The sequence below is a fragment of the Sorex araneus genome, chromosome 2 (genome assembly GCF_027595985.1).
Source record: "Sorex araneus isolate mSorAra2 chromosome 2, mSorAra2.pri, whole genome shotgun sequence".
In the NCBI taxonomy this organism is placed as follows: domain Eukaryota; kingdom Metazoa; phylum Chordata; class Mammalia; order Eulipotyphla; family Soricidae; genus Sorex; species Sorex araneus.
In genome coordinates this window covers 225,190,410-225,215,621 of record NC_073303.1, presented here as the reverse complement: position 1 = coordinate 225,215,621, position 25,212 = coordinate 225,190,410, and the positions used below count along the sequence as shown (strand labels likewise).

General features: G+C 55.5%; 1 protein-coding gene across 1 annotated transcript; it reads right to left on the bottom strand.

Moving 5' to 3' along the window:
• Positions 1–980: 980 nt before the first annotated feature.
• On the bottom strand, positions 981–6,717 carry LOC101542370 (keratin, type II microfibrillar, component 7C). Its single transcript, XM_055127491.1, has 9 exons — positions 6,334–6,717; positions 4,578–4,786; positions 3,944–4,004; positions 3,534–3,629; positions 3,195–3,359; positions 2,831–2,956; positions 2,058–2,278; positions 1,394–1,415; positions 981–986 (listed from the first exon to the last, which is right to left on the bottom strand). Exons 1-9 carry the CDS (start codon positions 6,715–6,717, stop codon positions 981–983), a joined length of 1,290 nt encoding a protein of 429 aa, XP_054983466.1.
• Between the last annotated feature and the right edge of the window lie 18,495 nt (positions 6,718–25,212).

The following is a 25,212-nucleotide window of genomic DNA, read 5'->3' as shown; positions in this document are numbered from 1 at the left end:
ACACACACACACACACAATACATTCAGATACACATACACTCATAGACACAGATATACTGTACACACAACCACATAAACAGAGATATACCTGTACACGTATACATACCTATACACACATAATCACGTATAAACACATATAGATAAATGCAGGTCAATATGTGCATAAACATACATGAATAATACACTCATGTACATACATAAACATGTGCAATACGCACGCCTTTATAAACATACACACATGGCATACACATAAACATATATGCATATACACAGATAAACACAGATGCATACACATATAAACACACATACACAATAGTACATAGACACACATATACTGATTTACATGCACACACGCACATACACTCACATGCTGCCTTCCCTCTCGCCTCCTTAAGATCAACCAGAGGAGTGTGACCCTGGGGGCAGGTGTGGCCATGGGGGAGGCCATGGTGGGCCTGGGGACAGTGGGGTTCCACTGTGGGGGCAGGCCCCGCGGCATGCAGGCAGGGGACGTGTCGCTGGCAGGGGGTGCTCACTCAGGAAAGGCAGACACAGTTCCCCAGTTTATTGGCAAAACAGGAGACAAGACACCAGAGAGGCGGGGGAGGGGCGAGGGATGTTCCTTCCAGGGCCGCAGCGGGTGAGGGGCCGGTGCAGGCAGCAGCCCCTCAGTGCGGATAGGAGCAGAGGAGCGGCAGCTGGGACCCGGCCTGCGGCCTGTGCTGCATCCTCAGAACACGAAGGGGGCCGCAGGGGGGCCGCTGTTCTCAGCTGGGGTGGGAGGCGGGGCCTTCTCTGGCTGGCGCTCGGGCCCTAACACCTCCCCATGCCACAGGACGAGCTGGGCGGGCAGCAGGGCGCGCACATGCCAGTGCTCACCGCCAGGTTCCCGCTGCAGGGGGCGCAGCAGGCACTGCCCGTCACGGGCCGGGAGCCCGACATGCAGATGTCCCCGCAGACGACCCCGCCCCGGGAGCTGCTCACACCTGCGGGCACAAGGGCAGAGTCAGCGCTGAGGGCAACCCGCCCGCACCCCCAGCAGCCTCCGACCTGCCCGGCTCTCAGGGCGGAGCGGGCATCAGCCACCAGCCCCGGCTCTGAAGGGCAGGGAGGAGCAGCCGAGCCCCGAGCCACACCCAGAGGTTTCTCTGGGCTCCGCCAGACCTTCCTCACACGGCCGCTGACCGCAGGGATGTGCGGCTTCCCCTCCTCAACGTCCCCTGGGACGCTCACACCCGCTGTCACTCCCAGGCCCTCCTGCTCCAGGCCCAGCCAGTTCCCACTGCCGGGGAAATTTCCGGGAACTCTCCCCTCAGCGTCTCTGCACGTGCCTATCCTACTGCCCGGCTGAAATGTTCCCTTTCCCCAAGTTCAAACACTTACAGACATTCACGGATCCAACACCTTCGCAGAGCCTGAGTGGGGAAAAGTCAGAGAAAGGGAAAGTCAGAAGGGGGTCCTCAAATTCCCACGGGTGCTGAGACGCGTCCTCTCGGGCCGTTTCAGGCCTCTGTGAGTGCCTTTGTGTAACACTGCAAAAACGCCTTTCCAGCAAGGCGGCGATGGCAGGACACGGCATTCAGCAAGCAGCTACGCGCTGAGTCTCAGCTTCCATCTGCCCCAGGACAAGTTGCTTTTGCACAGTGCGAAACTAGAACAACCGTCCCTGGCATGCCCAGAGTGGGACGGTTCTCTTGGGCAATGATATGAGGCCAGGCTGGGAGATTGGCCTTGATCCCACCCTCAGGCAGGGTGACCCCCCTAGAAACCAGGCAGAGAGCAGGTACTGGAAGATTAAGGTTGGAAAAAAACTGGATGTTCGAGACTGAGAGGTGTGCCATGCCTTGAACCCTAGCAAGGCCTGGGCCCTCTGGGGCTCTAGGTACCACAGTGGCGCTGGCCTGTGTCCAAGTTCCAGTCCTCTGAGGTCTGGGATCAAAAGGCTCTGGAATCTACATGGGGCTCAGTGTGAGGCACTGAGACTGGGCTGTGGAAGAATCCGAGGGAACAGAGATCTCTGCAGGCAGAGTTCTGGGAGTCGCTGGTTCAGGCCCCACCTCTGCTCCTCGCCCTCCAGCAGGCGCCGGTAGGTGGCGATCTCGATGTCCAGGCCCAGCTTGGAGTTCATCACCTCCTGGTACTCCTTCACCAGGCACGCCATGTCCTGCTTGGCCTTCTGCAGGGCCTCCTCCAGGCCGGCCAGCTTGCACTTGGCGTCGCACAGGGCCGCCTCGCCCTGCTGCTCAGACTGGGACACGGCGGCCTCCAGCTTGGTGTTCTGGGGGGGAGGAAAGGGGTCAGGGAGGAAAACGTGAATTTTAGTTGGCCGAGATCTTATGAGGAGTCAACAGAACCTTGGCTATGGGGCTACCGTGGGAGGGTGCTTGCCTTGCACGAGGCCAACCTAGGATTGATCCCTGGCATGCCATATGGTCCCCTGAGCCCTGATTTCTCAGGAGCAATTCCTGAGTGCAGAGCCGAGAAACCCCTGAGCAGTGCTCGGCGTGACCAAAAGAAAACAAGCAAATAAACAAGCAAACAAACAATCCAAAAAAGAACCCAACAGAACCGTGATTCCCAACTGGAGAAGTTGGAAGTCCAATCAGCTTCCGGCCCTTCCTTCCCCCACCCCATAGACAACAGCCCACCCCAATCTGAGGGTGTCAATCAGGAAAGCCTGTGTTGGTTTCCCACTATCTCTCATCACCTGGGGGACTGCATGGACCCGCATCTCTAGGAAAGTCTTTCTAGAGTCTAATTTGAATTCTGAACTTGGGAAACGTGGTTCTCCTCCTGCACCAAGAGGAGGCGGGGGTGGGGGCTCCCGTACCTGGCACTTGGCATTCTCCACCTCGGCCGTGAGCCTCTGGATCATGCGGTTCAGCTCGTTGATCTCCTCCTTGGTGCGGCGCAGGGTCTCCCCGTGCCTGATGACGGTGGCCTTCATCTCCTCACACTGGGGCAGAGGGACAGAGAGGCCTGAGACTCAGGACGGGGGGTGCCGCCCATCAGGACCCCCAGGTGAGAGTGCGGGTTGTGCAGTGCCCAGCTTGAGCAACAGTACATGGCAGCCCTGCCCGGGAGCTGCCGGCCCTTCTCCTGCCGTCCCTGGGGGTCAGTGTCCCGGGCAGGAGCAGCCGGTGCCCGTCTGTGCTTCAGGGAGCCTGTGTGGGAGCAGGGCCGGTGCCTCTCACCTTGGTGCGGTACCAGCTCTCGGCCTCGGCCCGGCTGCGGCTGGCAATGTCGTCATACTGGGCCTTGATCTCGGCGATGATGCAGTCCATGTTCAGGTCCCGGCTGTTGTCCATCTTGACCACGACCGAGGTGTCTGAGATGTGGGCGTTGAGCACACGGATCTCCTGCAGGGCGCAGTGGAGGGTCAGGGGGCTGCTTGTTTTGGACCCTCCCCACCACTGCTGAGGTCTCCAGCCCCAACCCTTCTGACAGCCCCCAAACTGCATGGCCACTCCCCGTCCACCCGCGTGAGGACACGGGCCCTCCGGGTGCTGCCCACTGTCCTGGCCGGGCCTCACCTCCTCGTACAGGCGGCGCAGGAAGTCAATCTCCTGGGTCAGCGCCTCCGCGTTGGCCTCCAGGTCCGACTTGCGCAGGTAGGCACAGTCCACGTCCTGAAAGTGGGGTCTCCTTGAGCGCAGCTGGCCCCGACCGTCCCCCGGGTCCTCGCCCCTCGCTCATTCCGGGGTCAGGGCGGCTCCTCTCTGTCCTCACTGAGACTCCAGCCCTGCTCCCCACGCAAGGCAAGGCACCCCCATGTCCACCCCGAGGTGGCCGGGCCACACTGCGCACAGCCTGAAGCAATGCTCACCCCCACCTTGCACGGGGCCCATCCGAGCCCACCCAGGCCACCGTCCCCGACCGAGTCTCCCCACAGGTGCTGTCCCTCTCAGTCCCCGTCAGGGCCCGGCCCCGGCCAGGGTCTCACCTTCTTCAGGGCCACAAACTCGTTCTCAGCTGTCGCTCTCAGGCAGACTTCCTCCTCGTACCTGGGGCAGAGCGGGGCCAGAGGTCATGCCAGCAGCTGCCTGGCACCCACCCATGCCAGCCAAGGGGCTTGTGGCCCCTCCTGCCCAGCCAGGGCCCCACAGCCCCTGGGCCTTCCAGATGTCTTGGGATTGTCAGACCCTGTCCACGATGGCTGGGGGTGACGGGGCCCCTGGGCCTCAGTGCCCGGTGCCAAGCCTCTCTGAGTCTCCCCAGCACCCAGCACTCCCAGGACGGACAGCATCCCCTTGTGGTCCAGCAGCCCTGGCCCCTGCCTGTGTCCCCCAGGCTCAGGTGTTGGAGAGGGGGCACCAGAGATTGTGGCTCACACACTGGAGGCCAGGGGCACACAGAGCCAGAACCATCCCCCGAGGGAGCAGAGCCCCCACGGGGTCACAGGCCGGGCAGGGAAGCAGCAGCTGTGCCCACAGTGCTCAGGAGCTGCTGGCCCCAGGGCCCGAGGAGGGAGCCCGAGGCACAGCCAGGGGTCCCGGGGATCTGGGCCCTCCTCCTGGGCCTGATCCTGCCACGCAGGCCCCTGAGCCCGCCCAGCCCCAGCCCCGCCCCACACTCACTTCTTCTTGTAGCCCTCCAGCACCTCCTGCACGTGGTTGAGCTCGGAGGCCAGCCTCCCGCTGTCGGCCTCCACGCACTCGGCCTCCCGCCGCAGCGTCTCGATGTAGCCCGAGAATAGCGGCTCCAGGTTGCTCTCGCAGCACTCGCGGTTCTGGTAGAACTGCCACTTGGTCTCCAGCAGCTTGTTCTGCTGCTCCAGGAAGCGCACCTGGAGGGGAGGCGGGGCTTGAGAATCTCTTCTTGCTGTTCCAGAGGGCAAGTTGGGGTCCCGACCCCGGCCTCTTGCCAGGCCTCTCTGGAAGGTTCTGTCTTGGTTCTCCAACCATGCCGTGACTTGCCAGCGCACCCGGCAGCCCCTCCTGTAAGCTCCCTACAGATTCTTGCCGGGTCATTTACCGGGGCAAGGCCTGCTCGGCCGTCCTGAGTCCACACCGGCTATGGGGGCCTCATGTGCACGTAGTCGGCACAGACCCTCTCTGCAGAGAGGGGCATCTCTCACCTGCCTTGCTTAGGCGGTTCAGAGAGCCCGGTAGGACGGGCTCTGCCCACTGAGCAGCTCTCTCCCAAGCCAGGAGGGATGCCAGAGCACACGTGAGCATCAGGCAGGCTGCGAGTCGAGGGTAAAGGGCCTCCATGACTGAGACCCTCCAGCAAGGATGCCGCTAGGGGATGGGCAGGCTGCTCTGCCGGCAGGCTCTCTCCAGGCCGGTCTCCAGCCCGCGGGCTGTGAGGAGTCCCGCACGGGTCTGTCTGTGCAGCGCTGGCTCCAGCGTCAACTCCTTCTCAGGGCGGGCCACCTCGGCAGTGCTCATGCCCAGCTCCTGGCTCTGTGCTCGGGCATCGCTCCTGGTGGGGCTCAGGGTGCCAGGCGGGGCCAGGGGTTGGACTGGCTCAGCCGGTGCAGGGCCAGAGTCCTACTTGCTGTGCTCCCTCCAGCCCCTGGCGTGTCGCCACTCAGTCAACTCGGGAAGCTCGTCTGGGCCCCCTCATTCCTGCTGGCGTCTGATTCCCGTGGAGAAGACAGCTACAGACTTGAGCTGGACACTCGGACATCTGCAGACAGATCCCCCACCCCAGGCCTGGGCCTAGTGCCCGCCCTCTCTTAGATGCAGGAGAGGGGGTCCCTCTCGGGGCTCTGCCCGGGAAAGCCTCTCTGTCCAGCCACTTTATATACCTACAGATTTTTGTGATTCCAGAGATTCCCTTCAGGGCCGCACTGGGCCTGCACTTGTTCAGGGGACCCCTCCTTGCCTGGCAGGAAACATATTGGCTCCAAAGGCTTTGAACACCCAACGGTGGCCCTGGGCTGATGGAACAATCCTACCTCTAACTCTGAAGATTTGGGTCCTGGTTCTGCTTAGGTGTTTGCAGTTCGTCTCCACCACCAGACTAGAGGATCCTAACCTACTTTGTTTTTCAATCTAATCCTAGAGCTATGACTCTCTCTTCTTTTTGTTTTTTTGGCTGCTTGGGTCACACCTGGCAATGCACAGGGGTTACTCCTGGCTCTGCACTCAGGAATTACTCCTGGCGGTGCTCAGGGGACCATATGGGATGCTGGGATTTGAACCCGGGTCGGCCGCGTGCAAGGCAAACACCCTACCCGCTGTGCTATCACTCCAGCCCCCTCTCTTCTTTTGGACTGGAAGCTTCTGTGGGCAAAGGAACCGTGCCTAACTCCCTCTTTTGTACGCTGCCTGCGTCTTGGGCACGTCCGAGTTCAAGTTCAGGAAGGGTTTGATCAGGGCCACCCACCTTGTCGATGAAGGCAGCGAACCTGCTGTTGAGGCACTTGATCTGCTCCTTCTCCTCCTGCTTCACGCACTGGGCGTTGGGGTCGATCTCCAGGTTGAGGGGCGTGAGGAGGCTCTCATTGACAGACACGGTGGTGATGCAGGGCGGGCTGGGCCCGCACACCCCCCCGGAGCGGTACCCAAAGCTGCTTCCACAGGAGCCGGCTCGGAAGCCCCCGCAGACGCTGCGGCTGCCGAAGCCCCCGGTGATGCCCCGGTAGCAGGAGATGCCGCGGTAGGGGGCGGCCGTGATGCAGCAGCGGCCGGGCCGGGGCCCGCAGGCCGAGGCGCAGCTGAAGGCTCTGGGGCCGAACCCACAGCCCATGGTGCTAAAGCCGCAGGTCATGCTGAAGAGAGGATTGTGAGTGGTGGCGACGCTGGTGGAGGGCAGAGTCGGAGGCCTGGGCTCCCCGGGCCGGGCAGGTCCTTTTATGCACCAGGGACAGCGGCATTAAAAGGTGGCAAAGAGACAAAAGCTGCATTTTATTGGCTTGGCATCACTCCGGCCTCTTCAGAGCCAGTCCAGCTTGCCTCTTCGGCGTAGCTGCGTCAACAGCCCCTGGCCACAGGCCTGTTTCATCTTCAAAGCCCTTTACAGGTTTTCTCACAGCCTCTCCCCTCCCGCTGCTGCTGGGAGAGCAAAGGCAGGAGGGCCCCGGGAGCCCCCATCGGTCCCCTGCCCCAAGTGCAGGCACAGTTGCTCTCAGTCTCTCGATCTTGCCCCGACAGGGCCAGAGCTGAGCCCAGCATGTCTAGCCTCTTGCAGAGCTGGGTGGTCATTCTGTCCTGGGACGGAGGGGAACAGCCTGTTGGTTCTAGAGTTCTGCCCTCCTCTCCTCTCAGAGCAAGTTCCTTCCTTCCCTTGAGCTTCAGCCTCTCCTAAGGGGCACGGGGGAGATTTAGGGGGCAGCGTCGTGCCTGCATTCTGGGTATTCCTAGAAAGACAGACGCCAGTGGGTCTGCACTTGGGAAAGGGGGAAATTGCAAAGGAGGAAGGGGAGAAACCGAGCCTGGGCACTCAGGAAGAGCCAGGGCCACACTCAGAATTCTCAGCGTCACTGCTGGAGGAACAGGGGCTGGAGAGGGAATGAAGAATAGCCCTGCATCCCAGAGGCTGATCAGGGAGGGCTTCCTGGAGGAAGAGCGGGGCTGGTATGGGGAGGAGGTGAGAAAGGAAGTGAGCGTTGACGTGGAGACTTGACTGCACAGACCCCACATCCTTTCCTCTCCTTTGGTCAGTGCATATGTGTTCGATGCCCTGCATGCTGGTGAGGCTCTGGGAAGCCAGCACATGGGTGCCGGCACCTGGCCAGCAGGAAGGGCGATGCTCCAAGTGGAGGGAAGGGGCCTGCGACCCCCAGGTGAAGAGTTAGGGTCATCTGGGGGTGGGGGAGGGGAGCGCCAAACCCCTGGGATCAGTGGCTGTTGCTGTGTGCATCACTGCCCGAAAGGTGAAAGGGGCTGAGACAGGGGAAGTACCCAGGGTCCCGGAACTGCACCCCTGCTCCCCAAGCCCTGGGGGTGGGGTCGGCTCAGGTGGCTGCCCCTCGCCAGGCTTCCTCAGTGTGTCTCCTCTCCTAGGGCCTGGCCTTGGCTTGGGTGGGCGCCCAGTGGGACTGGGCAGGAGGCCCCCTGGTCTGTGGCTCTGGGTGCCCACTGGGATGGAGCCGGGGCCCCCCTAGTCTGAGGCTCTGCCCATAAACCCTCCCAAGCACCCGTGTCTTGACCGCCTTTGAGGATGACTCTTCTGATGGGCCTGTTCCCCCAGCGGTCACGGCCACGCGCTGACCCAGTCAGCTAAAAATAACCTGCACATTCCCACACCCTCCTGCACGCCCCTCCCCTAACCTCAGTCCCACATCCTCTGGCAGGAACCTTCCTCCATCCCCTGCTTCCTCCCGCAGGAACCTTCCCACATCCTGTATCCTCCCACATAAACTTTCCCGCACCCTCTGCTTCCTCCCCTATGAACCTCCCTGCATCCTCTTCTTCCTCCCACATGAACCTCTCTGCATCCTCTTCTTCCTCCCACATGAACCTCTCTGCATCCTCTTCTTCCTCCCGCATGAACCTCTCTGCATCCTCTTCTTCCTCCTGTATGAACCTTTCTGCATCCTCTTCTTCCTCCCCTATGAACCTCCCTGAATTCTCTGCTTCCTCCCGCATGAACCTCTCTGCATCCTCTTCTTCCTCCCGCATGAACCTCTCTGCATCCTCTTCTTCCTCCCGCATGAACCTCTCTGCATCCTCTTCTTCCTCCTGTATGAACCTTTCTGCATCCTCTTCTTCCTCCCCTATGAACCTCCCTGAATTCTCTGCTTCCTCCCGCATGAACCTCTCTGCATCCTCTTCTTCCTCCCGCATGAACCTCTCTGCATCTTCTTCTTCCTCCCGCATGAACCTCTCTGCATCCTCTTCTTCCTCCTGTATGAACCTTTCTGCATCCTCTTCTTCCTCCCCTATGAACCTCCCTGAATTCTCTGCTTCCTCCCGCATGAACCTCTCTGCATCCTCTTCTTCCTCCCGCATGAACCTCTCTGCATCCTCTTCTTCCTCCCGTATGAACCTCCCCACATTCTCTTCTTCCTCCCACATGAACCTCTCTGCATCCTCTTCTTCCTCCCGCATGAACCTCTCTGCATCCTCTTCTTCCTCCCGCATGAACCTCCCTGAATCCTCTGTTTCCTCCTGCATGAACCTCTCTGCATCCTCTTCTTCCTCCCGCATGACCCTCCCCGCATCCTTCCTGTGAACTCTCTTCGTGCTTCTGCACCCCCCACATTCATCCTTCACCTCCCACCCGCCCCAGACTAAATGTGGAAATGATGTCCCGTCTCTTCCTGGGGGTGTTGAGGAGGTCTGTCCAGATGTCCAGCAACATCACCATGGATCCTAGAGAAGGACCAGCCCACCTGGGCTGGTACAAGGAGGCAAGCTGGGGGTCTAGGTCTAAGCCCATTGCAGCTGGAGGCCTGTGAGAGCACTTTGGGAGGGGTCTGGCTGGTCGGAGTCTTGCCAGGTGCCTAAGAAGGACCGGATTTACCACCTCTCTTGATTGAACCCGCATGGGATGGGTGGGCCCCTGGAGGGTCCCCAGGCATGGCCAATGGTTCAGTGAACTTCGGGTCCTGGGGATACTGAGACGTGGTGAACACCCCCCGCTGGAGCATTCTCCGTGCTGTGCTCCTTGGAGGACTTGCCCTCCTGCCTCACCCCTTCTCTGTCTTCACCGCAGAGCTGGGTCTCACGTTTGATTCTCCCTGAGAGGTCTCTTGCTAGCACTCTTATCACCTTGGGGGAAGGGGGTGGTCCATGAGCACGCCCAGGTCCTTTCCTGATTGGAGAAGATGGTCGTGGGGCCCTGGGGGCGGAAGGGCAGGGCTCAGGGCCAGGCTCTGCCACTCGCCAGCTTTGTGGTCCCCGAGGTGTGGTGCTTTGCAGCCTTATCTGCGAGCTGGAGGGGTGCTCCCTGCTTTGCTGGGCTGTCTGGTTCTCCCACCCCACACCCCCGTGTTGCCAGCAGAGCCCCGCCAAGGAGATTGTGCCAGGTGGTGTCCTTGTGGGAGCCAAAAATAGCCCCTCAGTTTTACAAGGCAATCAGGTCACCCCGGAAAGCCTTAATTAGAGCACCCCTCTGCGAATGGCTCAGAACAAAGGGCGGGGCTCTCGAGAGCAGGAAGCTGCCCGCAGCCACCGCTCTCTCCCGACTCAGCCCTGCGCCCTCTGCTTGCCCTTCTGGCTCTACCTGGGCACCGGGTGACTCAGTCAGCTACACCAGGCCTGGTTCCTGCCTCCTGCCCCAAAAACTGCCCTTAGACTCAGGTCTGGTTATCAGAGGGGCCCTGCTGGCCTACCTGGATTTTCAAATGCTTTTCTGGGGGTTCCGAGGACTCAGGGGTTCTGGGGCTACTGCCAGCAATGGCCAGGTGGGCTAATGCTGAGACCTGGCCTATGGTACTGTTTGGGTCCAGAGGGGCTGGGTGTCACTGCTGGGGGTGCTGTGAGGCAGAAACCGAACTCAGGCCTGGTACATGCAGGGGATGTTGAGTCCTTGGTCCCTGAACCATCTTTCCAGTCCCCTGGTCTGGCTTTGACCCACTTATGCTTGGACTTTTGACCATTTTTCTTTTCTTGCCTAATATCCATAAGCCTCCCACGACAGTTCTGTCCCTTCCTTCGTGGCTTTACGTGAAACAACTTCTGTGTCGACCGCTTGCCAATATGTCTTCCTGCACACCCACACCAGTTTCCTTATTTTATTTCTCGTTTTGGTTTTGGAGCCACATCCTGGCGGTGCTCAGGGGTCCATATAGGGTGTTGGAGACTCTGGTAGCCCACATGCAAGGCAAGTGCTTTAACTCCTGTGTATTCTCTCTGGCCCCAAACGCCAGTTTCTTTAAGGTGAGTACCTGGGGGCGAGGCTGTGGGTTCAGCAGGAGGCTCGGTCAGGACTGATGGTCCATGGGGTGATGGAGTGTGTCTCCACCTGGGGATTTGGGGAAGCAGCTGCAGTGAACGGGACAATCTGAGTGGTTGGACTTGGCTGGTGTGGTGGGATGTGGGGATTTGGGAAATAGGGGGTGGTGGGGGCTGGGCCTGCAGAGAGTGACAGCAGAGCCTGTGATCAAAGGGAGAGCGGCCACCAGCGGGGCCGAGGACATCAGGTCTAAAAGACGAAGTTTATTAGGTACATTCGGGTGCAGACTATGAGCAGGACAAAGATACCTGCTCTCTAATGGAAAATAAATTATCTAGTGTCTGCCCCTGGCAGGTAGGCTTGAATGGCAGTGGGAAATTTCGAGCAAAACATAATGCCCAAAATTAGAGAGAGTATTGGGGAAATTGTCTGCCATAGAGGCAGGGTAAGGACTGGGATGTGGGTGGTGGAAAATGTGCACTGGTGGAGGGATGCGTGTTCCATTATTGGATGGCTGAATCTCAAACATGAAAGCTTTGTCAACTCTATCTCACGGTGATACAATAAAAAAAAATAAAAGTAAAAAAAAAAGATACCTGCTCTCCACGCCTGCCTCACAGTTGGGCAGAACCAGCAATCATGTGTCGGTCCTGGGAGAGAAGAGGGACAACAAAGGTGGTGTTCTGGGTCAGACACACAGAAGACCACCACAGTGGGCCAGCAGCTCTGCAGTCACGAGGCAAAATGAACAGAACTGCCGTGGGTGAGCTGCCTACTTTGGGGTGTTTTCTCTCTCAGGGATGACCAACTGAAAGAATAAATAGAAATCAGGATTCCCATTCCCAGGAGTCAGAAAAGCAATGAAGTATCTCTCTGTCATGTGCTAAGTGCCCACAAGATCTTTATGGGAAATAATAGAAGCCTTGAGTATGCAAAAATGCGCAAGTTTGATTAAGTGGAGTCGTGGCATATTTGAGGACAATTAAAAGTAACCTTAAAGCTATACCTTTCTTCTAATATAATTTATAGATTTCATGCAAACCCAATAAGATTTCCAGCTATATTTCATTTTTTTTTTACATTTTGCATTTATCTGTCATCTTCTTTTTTAAAAAAATTTATTGAATCATTGTGAGATAGTTACAAGCTTTCATATTTGGGTTACAATCACACAATGATCAAGCACCCATCCCTCCACCAGTGCACATTGCCCACCACCAATATCCCCGGTATACCCTCCCTTTCCCACCTTCCCCCTGCCTCCATGGCAGATGATATTCCCCATACTCTCTCTCTACTTTTGGGCATTATGGCTTGCAATGCAGATACTGAGAGGTCATCATGTTTGGTCCATTATCTACTTTTGGCATGCATCTCCCATCCCGACTGATTCCTCCCGCCATCATTTTCTTAGTGATCCCTTCTCTATTTCATCTACCTTCTCCCCTCCACTCATGAAGCAGTCTTCCAGCTATGGGGCAATCCTCCTGGCCCTTGTATCTACTGTCCTTGGGTGTGCCTTGGGTGGAGCTGTGATTCTATATTTCTTTTGAGGGACTGAACATCATCAATCAAAACCATACAGGAAATAGTCAAGTTAATTTATAGGAACTTCATTTGTGGAAAAGGAAGGCAAAGACTTAATACTTCTTTTGCATCCACAACACCCAAAAGGAGAGAAAGCACAAAAGGGAATGCCCTGCCACAGAGGCGGGTGGGGTGGGGGTGGTGGGAGGGATGCTGGGACCATTGATGGTGGAAAATGGGCACTGGTGGAGGGATGGGGACTCGAGCACTGTGTGACTAAAATGCAAGCATGAAAGTTTGTAAGTCTGTAACTGTACCTCACGGTGATTCACTAATAAAAAACCTTAAAAAATGGATGCGGGAGCTTGTCAAAAAAAAAAGAAAGAAAGAAAAGGAAGGCAAAGGACTTTCTTTCTGAGGATTAGAAAGTCAACAAAATAAAGAAGTGTAGTACTTATGCAATACCGGGTACATTAGGCCCCTGGACTGGAGGACGGAGCTCCGAGCAGGCAGTGGGCTTAGAATACTGGGGGTTTAAGGCCACTGACAAGCAGCAAAAGTCCGTTGATTCAGCTGTCGAGACTGTAGAAATGAACTCACACACAGGACAAGGGTGATGCCGCAGGCCAATTTCCCTATACACAACAGAGACAGCAGGTGAGTGAGAGGCCGAAAGCTAAAATCCTAAAACAAACCGAGGGTAATAAGAGGAATTACCCTTGTTGCTGAGAGGTGGGGTTAAAACTTAAGACTTTTGCAAAGTAAAGAGAAAGTAAAGTGAAATTTATCAGCTACACAGGCAGGGTGGGGTCTGGGGGGCTGGGATGTGGGGGAGGTTTACTGTGGTTCTTGGTGGTGGAATATGTGCACTGGTGAAGGGATGGGTGTTCGGACATTGTGTAACTGAGACTTAAGCCTGAAAGCTTTGTAACTTTCCACATGGTGATTCAATGAAAAACAAAAACAAAAACAAAAACTTAAGATCTTTGGATTGGCAAAAAGACAATAGAAATAAAGAGCAGGAGAACAGTTTTTTATTTTTTTTACTGTTTTAAAGAGATATTTTATTTTATTATTATTTTTAAATTTATATATATTTTATTTTTTTAGTAGAGAATCACTGTGATGTACAGTTACAAACTTATGAACTTTTGTGTTTGCATTTCACTCATACAGTGATGGTTTACCCATCCCTCCACCAGTGCCCATTCACCTCCACCCATGTATCCCTCTCACCACACCCACCCCATCCCCCACCACCCCACCCTGCCTCTGTGGCAGGGCATTCCCCTTTGGAGAACAGTTCTTTAATAGGAAGCTCGCCACTGGACTGGAGGTGCGGGGGATAAATTAGAGAAGGGAAGAGTAGGGCAGAAGAAGAAGATGGAAGAAGAAAGTGCCTCTCTAGGGGCAGGCTGGGCCGGAGGGAAACTGGGCACACTGGTGGAGCAAAGTGGACTCTGGTGAAGGGGGTGGCGTTGGAATACTGTATGCCTAAACCTCAATCATAAATAACTCTGGGGGCCAGAGAGATAGTAGAGCAGGTAGGGCTCCTCTTGCCTTGCAAATGGCCAACCCGGGTTTGATCCCTGGCATCCCACATGGTCCCCGGAGCCTGCCAGGAGTGACTCTGAGTGGAGAGGCAGGAGTGACCCCTGAGCACTGCTGGGTGTGGCCTCGAAACAAATAAACAAAGAGCCTAAAACAAACAAAAAAACCCAAAAAACTTATAAGTTCTGTAACTTGTGGTGATTCACTGTATCACTGTCATCCTGTTGTTCATCAATTTGCTTGAACGGGCACCAGTAGTGTCTTCATTTGTCCTTGTTGTGTGCTAGTGTAGCCCAATGTTGTCTGCTCACTCCAGGAACATGAAGAGCACGTTGTTGTTACTGTTTTTGGCATATCAAATATGTCATGGGTATCTTGCCAGGCTCTGCTGTGTGGGAAAAAAATAACTTAATAAAAAAAATAAAGAGGTCATGAGGCCACATTTGAGGCTGCGTGCTCCAGGAAAAATTGTGTCGCTCTCTTCCAGGAGCGTTGTTTTAGTCTCTGGATCTTGGCCGTTGATGAGATTACATGGCACCAGGGGGTCTGGGAGGCGGGGAGTTTGTGGGGGTGACTGCCAAGCTACTGGAAAACTGGAGATCTGGGTGGAGGAGGCCCAGTCCTGATCTGAGCAGGTTTGGAGATCTCAGCCCCGGGTCCCACACCCCTGGGTTCCCCTGTCAGTTCCTTCATGAGTGAGCTCGTCTAAGCATGTGGAGAGTGGCCCAGACCATGGTTGTGACTGGATTCTGGAGGTTTTTGGCTGCCAAAACTTATGGTGATTACAAAAAAAATAATTAATTTTTTTTGAGTTGGGGAGTTAGTGTAGTGGACTGGAGCACATGCTTTGCATTCAGGAGGCCCACACTTAATCTCTGGCACTTTATGTCCCCAAACATCACCAGATGTGACCCCTGAGCACTGAGTTCAAAGTGTCTCCTGAGCACTAGTGGGTGGGCCCCCAAACCAAAACCTTCATTCTGATAAGTTAGGGTCCCTGGATGACTTACGTGGAGTGGTGGGGAGGGAGGCAGCAGCCTTGAGGAGGGAACCTGCTGCCTCCTCCAGGTGCATCTCTCCCATCCCGAAACGGCTGGGAAATCCAGGACTTGAGAGTCTGCTGTGAGGGCCAGAGCGAAAGCATAGCGTTTGCCCTGCTTAACCTGAGTTAGGCTCCAGCATCCAAACGGCCCCCTGAGTCTCACCAAGAGGGATCCCTGAGAGCAGAGCCAGGTGTAATCCCTGAGCACTGCCAAGTGTGGCCCCAAAACCAAGACCAAAAGAGTCTGCTGTGAGCCTCACACTTTGCAGGAAAGTTAGTCGGTCTGAGACCTTACCCAGGTCTCTCAGGCCTGTTGTCTTTCCCTTACAGAAAAATGATTTTCAGAAGGAGAAGGCAGTGAAGCAAAAACAACTTTAATTTGGAAATTTTGAGGAAAGTGAAGGGGAGAGAGAGAGAGAGAGAGAGAAAGAGTGAGTGAAGAGTGAGTGTATGGGTGTGTGTGTGTTTGTGTGTGTGTATGAGAGAGTGTGTGTGTGAGACAGAGTGAGTGAATGTGTGTTTGTGTTTGTGTATGTGTGAGAGAGACAGAGAATGAGTAAGTGTATGAGTGTGTTTGTGTATGAGAGAGTGAGTGTATGTGTGTGTGTGTGTGTGGTGTGTATGTGTGTGTGTGAGAGAGCGAGAGAGCGAGAGAGAGACACGAGCTCAGGAGAGAAGGCGGGTTTCTCCGAAGGTAGACAGAGCCTCAGTACACATCCCAGCACTAATGTATGAAAGTCCATGTCTCAGGAGGGAGATGCGGGTGGCACGTGTGTGTGCTGGCCCCGTGTGTGCAGGGCTGGCAACACATCCGTGTGCTTCCTCTGCTCAGCTTGGCTTTGTATACTTTTCCCTCAAGCTGCCCCACAGGGGGCTTCCACGTAGGGAAGAGTCCGTTGCTAGGTGGTTGCCTGGGAGAGCTGGAGCAGCACACGGTCTTCTTGGATAATCCTTCCCTGGCCTCTGTCCCGGCTGAAGCTCCAGCCTTCCTGGGTCTGTGCTGGCACCAGTTAGAGGTCTTAGCAGGCCTTGGTTTATGTGTCTACAAAGTGGGTCCTGGCAGTGATGCTTTTAGCAGCTTAGGGCTAGTAACGGAGTTCTTCAAATCCCTAAAATCCACATTTCATTAGCCCCAGGAACTCATTGCCAGAGGCTCCCCTAACTCCCGCCTGTCAGCTTCACTTTCAGAACCCAAACTGAACAAGCAAGACCACTTAAAGGTCTTAGCAAAACTTAAACGTCAAAATGACAATGTGAGGACAGGAGCGATAGCACAGTAGGTAGGGTGACCTTGTATGTGGCCGGCCTGGGTTCAATCCTCGGCATCCCATATGGTCCCCCAAGCACTGTCAGGAGTAACTCCTGAGTGCAGATCCAGGAGTAACCCCTGAGCAACGCTGAACAATGCTGTGTGACTCATAAAGCAAAAAACAAAACAAAACAAAACAAAAAAAACTGTGAAAAAAAAAGACGGCTATGATCACATGAAAATGGAGAATTCCAATTTCATGAAAGACTACAGAGGTAAGTAACTAAGAGAGACAGTGCCAGGGCAGAGTGATGCAGGGGGCGGCTGACCCTAGTTAGATTCCCCATGACTACTATGACCCCCTCACCACATCCAAGACTATTTCCTGAGCTCGGAGTTTGGATGGTGGGGTGTGGTCCCCAAACCCCGAAACCAAACAACTGAAAACAATGTCAATAGCATGGGGAAGGTTTACTAAGTGAGGACATCTCAGGGGCTCCCACGGCATGGCCAGCGACGGACAGGAAGTCAGGAGAAAAGCAGCACTACTGGCAAAGAGTGCTCACAAGGCAGTGCTCTCATGGGGGAGAAGGCAGCTGGGATAGAGAAGGGACCACTAAGTCAATGATGGTTGGAGGGATCGCTCGGGATGGGAGATGCGTGCTGAAAGTAGATAAAGGACCGAACGTGACGGCCTCTCAGTATCTGTATTGCAAACCATACTGCCCAAAAGTAGAGAGAGAGATCAAGAAACTGTCTGCCATAGGGGTGGGGGGAGGGTGGGATGGGGAGGGGGGGTACTGGGGACATTGGTGGTGGAAAATGTACGCGGGTGGAGAGATGGGTGTTCAATCATTGTATGACTGAAACTTTGCAAAGTTTTGTAACTGTAGCTCATGGTGATTCAATAAAAAAAAAAAGTGCTCCAGGCTGCCACCATGTGCAGGGGGCTCGCTCACCCTCTGCCATCTTGATGGCCAGGATTGCGAGGGCGAGTGCCACCCAAGACAGGTGGGAGTCCGCATGCACTGGGCAGGGCGTGCGGGTTTCCCGGGGAGCTCAGTAGCATTTGGCAGAGTGCCGGGCCTGTGCGAATCCCGTGTCCCTACAGCCACACCAGCGGGAGAAATCCAATTCCCCGGGAGCACTCTTGTCAGGCAAGGACGACGCCTCTGGGGCATATTTGTGGCAGAAGGAAGTCACACACATCCCAGATGAGCACAGCTGGGACCAAAAGGTGACAAGCACACACGATGGAACGGAATGCAGAGGCCAGAAGCGGCTGCTTGGGTGCATTTGCAGCTGACACTGGGATGAATTTAAGGTGTGTGGGGGGCCGGGAACGTGGCTTACGTGGCAGAGCACTGTGAAAGGCCCTGGCTCCCATCTCTGCACTGTGTGGGCTGCGAGCCTTGCAGCTGCAACAATAGTAGCAGCACAGCAAAGAAAAAAGTGTCCAGCCACACATTCATGTACAGGGCCCCAGGCTCTGGGAAAGTACTGCTGTCTCCAGGTACGTCCGGGGACATCACGTGCGGGCAGCCTTGGGGCGACCACGAGTGGAGGGAAGGGGATGGAGGGAACAGATGACACAGTTTGGGCTGTGGGCTTCTGAGGGCACTGTCAGAAACTGGAGATGTGAGAGACTTCGCTCGGGCCGGGAGATCCAAAGTGAAGACCCCAAATGAAGGGAAAAGAAGCGGGAGGACAGGCAGGAGTGCTTTGGGGGCCAGGAAGCGGCTTCCAACAGTGCTGGGATATCTTCAGATCTTTGCCTGGGGAGTGTGTTGCTGGCAGATTTAAAATGTTAAAAAAATGATTGAAGAACAAAGTTATTGTTAGTTGAATTTTAGACATACAATGTTCTAACACCAATCCCACCACCAGTGTCAACAAGAACCCCCGGACTCCTCCCAGCACCCCCCGCCCGCTGTTCATGATGACTTGTCACAGGCATGCACTGTTCCGACACCAATCCCACCACCATGTTCACCCTCCATCCACCATTGTCCCCATTTTCCCAGCCATCTCTCAAAGTTGCTCCGTGGCAGGCCCACAATAATTTATTTTATATGGCTTGTTGGGCTGGAGCGATAGCACAGCGGGTAGGGTGTTTGCCTTGCACGTGACGGACCCGGATTTGATTCCTCTGCCCCTCTTGGAGAGCCCGGCAAGCTACCGAGAGTATCCTGCCCGCACGGCAGAGCCCGGCAAGCTACCCGTGGCATATTCGATATGCCAAAAACAGTAACAAGTCTCACAATGGAGACGTTACTGGACCCGCTGGAGCAAATCGATGAGGGATGACAGTGACACAGTGATAGCTTGTTACCACTAAATGACTAATGGAATGGTCAAAAAGTCTTTCAGTAGAAGAAGATTGTGGAAATTGATTCAGCTCACCAAGGGAACATTAGTCCTCGTCTGAGGGCTTACTAAGTGTCCCTGCAAGTTAAGCCTTCCGAGGTCCTGTGTTTGCTAGTGGAGATGGGTTGGCTTCTGTGCTGCCTCCCGCCCAATCCGATGTGCTCCTACTGGGGTGTCGGTGCTGTAGAGTTTGGAAATGTCGCTCCAGAATATTTAATTGGGTAGTCCGGTGGGAAGCACGGCGTCAGCTTTGGGGCGTGAGTGTGGCTCCCAGGGCTGTGCAGGGAGGACACTGACCCGCCTCCCTCCAGCAGAGCCCTGAAGTCTCAGCTGGGCACGGGGACCCGAGGGGACAGGCATGTGTAGAGTTTGTTATTGTAGTCTGAATCTTGTGTTTTCAGTGTTGCTGACCCTGTACTCTGGATATACAGTGGCGCCACCCCCCCACGTTACTGAAGCTCTTTTTTTTCTTTTCTGGGTCACACCCGGAGACGCTCAGGGGTTACTCCTGGCTCTGCACTCAGGAATTACTCCTGGCGGTGCTCAGGGGACCATATGGGATGCTGGGGATTGAACCCGGGTCAGCTGCATGCGAGGCAAACGCCCTCCCTGCTGTACTATCGCTCCAGCCCCTTACTGAAGCTCTTGACCCCTTTACTTCCCCCATTACTCCCCCTGCCTGTCTTCCTCACCCCCCCTCTCTGTCTTTCTCCTTCCTGTATTCCGGGGTCAAGGCTGACCTGGGCACCCCACCCACCCCTTTACTACACTGCATCCCCTCCTCGTCCGGCTATTCTACAGCCACAGAGAAGTGAGGTCACCCTGTGTTTGCCTTCTGGCCCACTTCACTCAACATGACACTGTTTAAGATCAGTCACTGGGTCTGTCCAGGCATCCTCCTAGAAACTCACTCGGCCCTCCCCTTCCTACTCTTGGAGGGTCAAAGGGACCCTCTAAAATGTTGGACCAGACCCTTTATTCCCCCCCCCCTTTTCTTTTTAAATATTGAGACACAGCTACAAAGCCGTTCATAGGGAAGTTTCAGTCATACAATGTTCCAACACCCGCCCCTTCGCCAGTCTGTATTTCCCACCACCACTGTCCCTGGCTTCCCTCCCGCCGCCCTCCCTCCAGCCTCCTCTATGGCACACACTTTGCTCTTCCCCCTCCTCCTCATCTTCCTCCTCCTCCTCCTCCTCTACCTCCTCCTCCGTTACCTCCTCCTTTTCCTTCTCTTCCTCCTCTTCCTCCTCCTCCTTTTCCTCCTCCTCCTCTTCCTCCTCTCCTCTTCCTCCTTTTCCTCCTCCTTCTCCTTCTCCTTCTCCTTCTTCTCCTTCTCCTTCTCCTTCTCCTTCTCCTCCTCCTCCTCCTCCTCCTCCTCCTCTTCCACCTCCTCATCCTCTTCCTCCTCCCTCTTCTTTCTCATGCTCTCTCTTTCCTTTCAGGCATTGTGGTTTGCAATACAGCAACTGCAATGTTGTCATGCATATCACTCTACCTCCTTTCGGCATTCAGTTCTTGTTCAGAGTGATCATTTCCAACAATCATTGTCAATGGGTCCCTTCTCTGTGCTAACTGGCTCCCGCCTCCCACACGTGTGGTAAGGAGAGCGAGAAAAAGAGAAAGAGAGAGAGAGAGAGAGAGAGAGAGAGAGAGAGAGAGAGAGAGAGACAGAGAGAGACAGAGAGACAGAGAGACAGAGAGAGAGACAGAGAGAGAGGAAGAGAGAGAAGAGAGAGAGAAGAGAGAGAGAGAAGAGAGAGGGAGAGAGAGAAGAGAGAGAGACGAGAGAGAGAAGAGAGAGGGAGAGAGAGGCATGTACATAGGTCTCTTAGGGAGTTAACCTGCGGTGGGGTAGGCAGCATGGGTACCATGGGGAGCTGAGCACTTGGAGGGGAGTGGCTGGGAGACTGGACAATCCGGGCAGGGATGCTACAGTCGGAGAGTTGATCAGCCAGAGGCTTCCTGGAGCTCGGGTGGCGAGGGCGGGCACCTCTGGCAGCCGGGCTGGGGCGCCCTCTGTTGGGCTCCGAGTGGCAGGCCTGCTGGTCGGGAGCAGCCTCCGGAGAAGTGCCAGCCGGAGTTCCTCCGGCTCCTCCGAGCTGCAGCTCCAGGCCCGGGCCTGTGCGACGCCGCGGGCTGTGATGTGGCGGGTGACTCCTAGAGCTGCTGGGCCACGTTTCCGGTGTGTCTCCTCTTCCCTGGCAGCTCTGGGCAGCTGCAGCTCCCACAGGGCGGGGCTCCCTGCCTTTGCTTCCTGTGCTGGGCTGGTAGCCCGGGAGGGACAGAGCGGAGTCCCGGTCACTGAGCCCAGCGCCTGGCCTCCACCTCGCAGCTCTCCCACACCCACCCTCGGAACCCCCAGCTCGCTCAGCACCCAGGAGAGACCCCGAAGCCACACTGATGGGACCCCAGGGCCAGTGTCTAGACCCTGGTGTCCCAGGCGCCCCTGAGGGCCAATGCCGTCTTTTCGATGCTGAGTCGTGGGCTAGTTTATTCCGGGGCCCTGGTAAATGCTGTGGTCACGGCGGTGTTGCTCCTCGTGGCCGGCAGGCTGCACGCTGGGATGGTCTTGTCCCAGGCCGTGATGCGGCTTCTTCATATTTATTATAGGGCTCCCGGCTTAAATGGCCTGAACCTCTTCTCTCGTCCCCCCTTGTGCTCCTCTCTGAGCCCGGGGAACTGGGTTACTGGTCGGCCAGCCTGGCGGGACGCTCTGCGTCCATCTTTTCGACACTTCTCTTTCTGTATTTTTGGTTTCCAGGGCTTGGCGGCATCTGGACCTGAGATGTCCCCTAGGGGGCACCCAGGGCACCAGGACCTGACCCGGGTCTGGAGTTCGGAGTGTGGGATGGAGGTCCTGCCCAGGGGTAAGGAAGAGGGGGTGTGTTTTCTGTCTTGTCAGAGGGACCTGAGGATGGAACCAGGACCTTACGCCTAATCCAGCCACACCTGTTGCTCCCTGTCTTTGAATGCTTGCTTGGGGGTGGGTTGGGGCATATCACAGTGGGATTCTGCCAAGGTGGGGGCTTCTAAAGGGGTTGGTGGGACACCAAGTAGAGGATGTTGGGAGGACCCATTCGCGTTGGAAGATGCGAACTAAAAGTAGACTATAGACCGAACATGAAGGCCACTCAATACCTCTACTGCAAACTACAACACCCCAAAGGAGAGAGAACAAAAGGGAATGCCCTACTGCAGAGGCGGGGTGGGATGGTGGGGGATGGGGTGGGGGTGGTGAGAGGGATACTGGGATAACTGGTGGAAGAGAATGGGCACTGGTGGAGGGATGGGTAAATGATCACTGTATGAGTGAAATGCAAACACAAAAGTTCATTAAAAAAAATAAGGGGGTGGTGGTCCCACGAGTCTGCTGTTGAGGGTTGGTTGCAGGCAGGTCCCCCAACTGGAGCTGCCTGGTGACACGTGGCTGTGTCTTGCCCTCCAACCATGGGGTATCAGCACCGGGTGGCTCTTTCCTCCTGGGACTGTCACTGGGGGACGGGGTGGCCCGTCCACGGGGAAGCTCTCTCAGAACGTGGAGAAACTTGCAAGTCCCTTAGTGATCAATGTAGGGACTGGCTATGGCTCTGGGGGGACAGAGCTCATCTCTGGAAGGTGCCGTGTCCTTCCCACGGCTCCACAGTGAGCTGGTTACCGCACAGCAACTCAGCCTCACCCTCGAACCCAGGCTGGGGCTCCTTCCCGCTGGCTGCAGGAGGCTCAGGGCCGCCCCTTCCGCAGACTCCATCTCTCTGACCCTGCGGCTGGCGCCTGTCTCCCCCCTGCTGCTCCCTGTGCCTTGTATTTCCTGCCTGGTTCTGGCTCTTATCCCCTGCAGCAGCACCTCTGTTCCACCCACCCTTGGCAGAGCACCGGCTTGGAGGCATTTTATTTTATTTTATTTTATTTAAAACATTTTTTTAATTAGTGAATCACCGTGAGGGTACAGTTACAGATTTACATATTTTTGTGCTTGTGTTTCCGTCATACAATGTTTGAGAACCCATCCCTCCACCAGTGCCCATTCTCCATCACCAGTGAACCCAGTATCCCTCCCACCCCCCAATCCCATCTTCCGCCCCCACCCCCCTGTGGCAGGGCTTTCCCATTTGTTCTCTCTCTCCTTTTGGGTGTTGTGGTTCGCAATAGGGGTATTGGGTGGCCATCGTGTTCAATCTATAGTCTACTTTCAACATGCATCTCCCTTCCCGAGCGGGTTCTCCAACCACATTTTACTTGGTGTTACCTTCTCTCTCTGAGCTGCCTTTTCCCCAGCATGTGAGGCCGGCTTCCAAGACATGGAGCCAACTGGCTTGGAGGCATTTTAGCAGCAGGGATCAAACCCCAAGAAGAAAACTTTTGCTCACCAGGAATAGAAAGGAGAAAGTCTCACATGTAGAGAAATCTTTATTATTTATTTAGTGATTTGCTTTTTTAAATTTTTTTGCTTTTTGAGTCACATCTAGCGATGCACAAGGGTTACTCCTGGCTCTGCACTCAGGAATTACTCCTGGAGGTGCTCGGGGGACCATATGGGATGCTGGGAATCGAAGCTGGGTCAGCTGCGTGCAAGGCAGACGCCCTACCTGCTGTGCTATCACTCCAGCCCTGTGATTTGCTTTCATCTTTTTGTTTTGGAGCTACACTTAGTGATGCTCAGGGTTTACTCCTGGCTCTGCACCCAGAAATCACTCCTAGAGGGCTCAGAAAACCCTATGGGATGCTGGGGTTCGAATGTGGGTTGGCTACATGCAAGGCAAGTGTTTTACTCACTGTACTATCACTCAGGCCTGGTTTGCTTATCCCTCAAGAGAATTATTTATTATTTAGTTTTTGGGGGGCTCTCTCTCGGGGCTTAGGGACTACTTCCAGCAATACTGTGTCAACAATTTGGTGGTTCAGAGCTCAGGTCCCCGGATCTGGGGCTGCTCAGGTGCTGGGACCACCAGGGCCCCCATTGTGACCCTCAGGGGGTTCTAGGGCGACACACAAGGATGTTTGGGGTCTATGTGATACCAGGGCTGAAACCATCTGGCCTGAGCGGGCTTCATCTGCCGTGCCTGAATCCCTGTACCTATATGGAGACCCCATCCCATATAACTTTACTTTTTTCTTTCTTTTGGGGTCACACCCTGCAACGCTCAGGGCTTACTCCCGGCTTTGTGCTCAGGGAATCCTACGCAGGACCAGGAATCAAACCTGGGTCGGCTGCATGCAAGGCAAGTGCCTTAACCCCATTATTCTCTCTCTGACACAATATCATTTTAAGAATAAGGGCAGATGGAAACACTTGAGGTTTGATCCCAATCTTCTGTGCACTTGGAGATAGCTAAGGTCTAGTCTTAACTTACCTTCGGCTTAAAATGCAGCGAACGTAGCGTGAGCGGGGGCAGGATAGCACTGTGACCTCAGCATGCGGTCAGCTCAGGGCCCCAAGCAGCGGTAGCCCCAGGTCCTGCCACCAACACCCCACTTTCTCATAGCAGGGCATCAAGGCTTTGTCCGGAGTGCCATATCGCTGTGAGGGTGCTGGCTTGCTCCCTATTATTGGGGTCCCTCTAGGGTCCCATGCTTGGCCGCACAAAGAAGGTACCACCTGTGGACTCTGTTGTATATGTGCCCTTTGTCGGTGCTGGTGTGTGTGGTGCTGTGGGGTGCCTTGGTGGAAGTAATGACGTGAGTGGCCGTGTCCTGCGTGTGCAGTGTGTGCCCTTGCCCAGCTAACCGAGTCGCACAACCCTCTCATTTCCTCTCCTCCCGGTGCCCAGGTGTCTGGGCTCCGGGTGTGTGCATGGTGGTGGGGCGGCTGCCCTTGGTTTTGCCCCTGGCTCTGCATATTCCCAGTACAGCACCCTGTCTTGCGGGGGGAGGCCTCCGGTGTGGCCTCCTGGGCCAGGACGGTCTCTCTGCTGGCGCGAATGGAACCCAGAAGCTTCTCAGGCCGTGGGCGGCGTCAGCTGCTGTCCTGCCGTGTGTACCCGAGAGAAGCCAGCCAGGAGGGGAGAAACAGATGCAGAGTAATCTTTCTCGTATGTGGACTGCAGAGGAGCAGGGGAGGGGAATAAAACATGATTAAAAATAACAGAATGGAGCGGCCCCGCCCACACCCGTCAGCTTGCAGGCAGAGAAAGAGCTCAGACACACAATGAACCTCCAAAGGAACATGACATCCCAGAATCTCCCCAGGGAGATGCCCATGGGCAACGCTGGGGCCTTCTCGGAATGGGGGCGGGCAGACCCCCCCTCTCTGCCAAGAAGCAGAGCAGCCGGCAGTCACGCCAACACCCTTCGACATAGAAACAGCCCAGACCCACAACTGAACCTCAGCAAACTGCCAAGCCAATACACAACAACACACAGATCTACAGCTCCTGGACACCTCAAAATTTCATACTGCTGTCAGCCCCGAAGGATCACAGCAGATCTGATGAGAAAGTTGCACAGAAGCCCCCAAGCTCCGTGAGCCTAAACAATAACGCAGAAGGCTCAGGGGCACTAACCGGCACAGCAGACCCTCAGACAACTTCAGTAACATCCTGTAGATACGACAATGACCCCAAATGGACTAAATACTAAGTTTTGATAATTCCATTTGCCTTTGTGTGGTAACAAACAATAGGAAGTAAGTTTGCTTGTGCCTGCAGGGAGACAGGCTGGGGTAGTGGGTGGCCCCCCGGGCACACTG

What these genes read in the sequence shown, in the direction of transcription:
- LOC101542370 (XM_055127491.1), bottom strand. Translation starts at nt 6,717, where the DNA reads ATGACCTGCGGCTTTAGCACCATGGGCTGTGGGTTCGGCCCCAGAGCC. An exon ending in CTGGAGGGCTACAAGAAGAA is followed by an intron (nt 4,005 to 4,577) that starts GTGAGTGTGGGG and finishes GCTCTGCCCCAG; the next exon opens with GTACGAGGAGGAAGTCTGCC. An exon ending in TGCGCCGCCTGTACGAGGAG is followed by an intron (nt 3,360 to 3,533) that starts GTGAGGCCCGGC and finishes TGCGCCCTGCAG; the next exon opens with GAGATCCGTGTGCTCAACGC.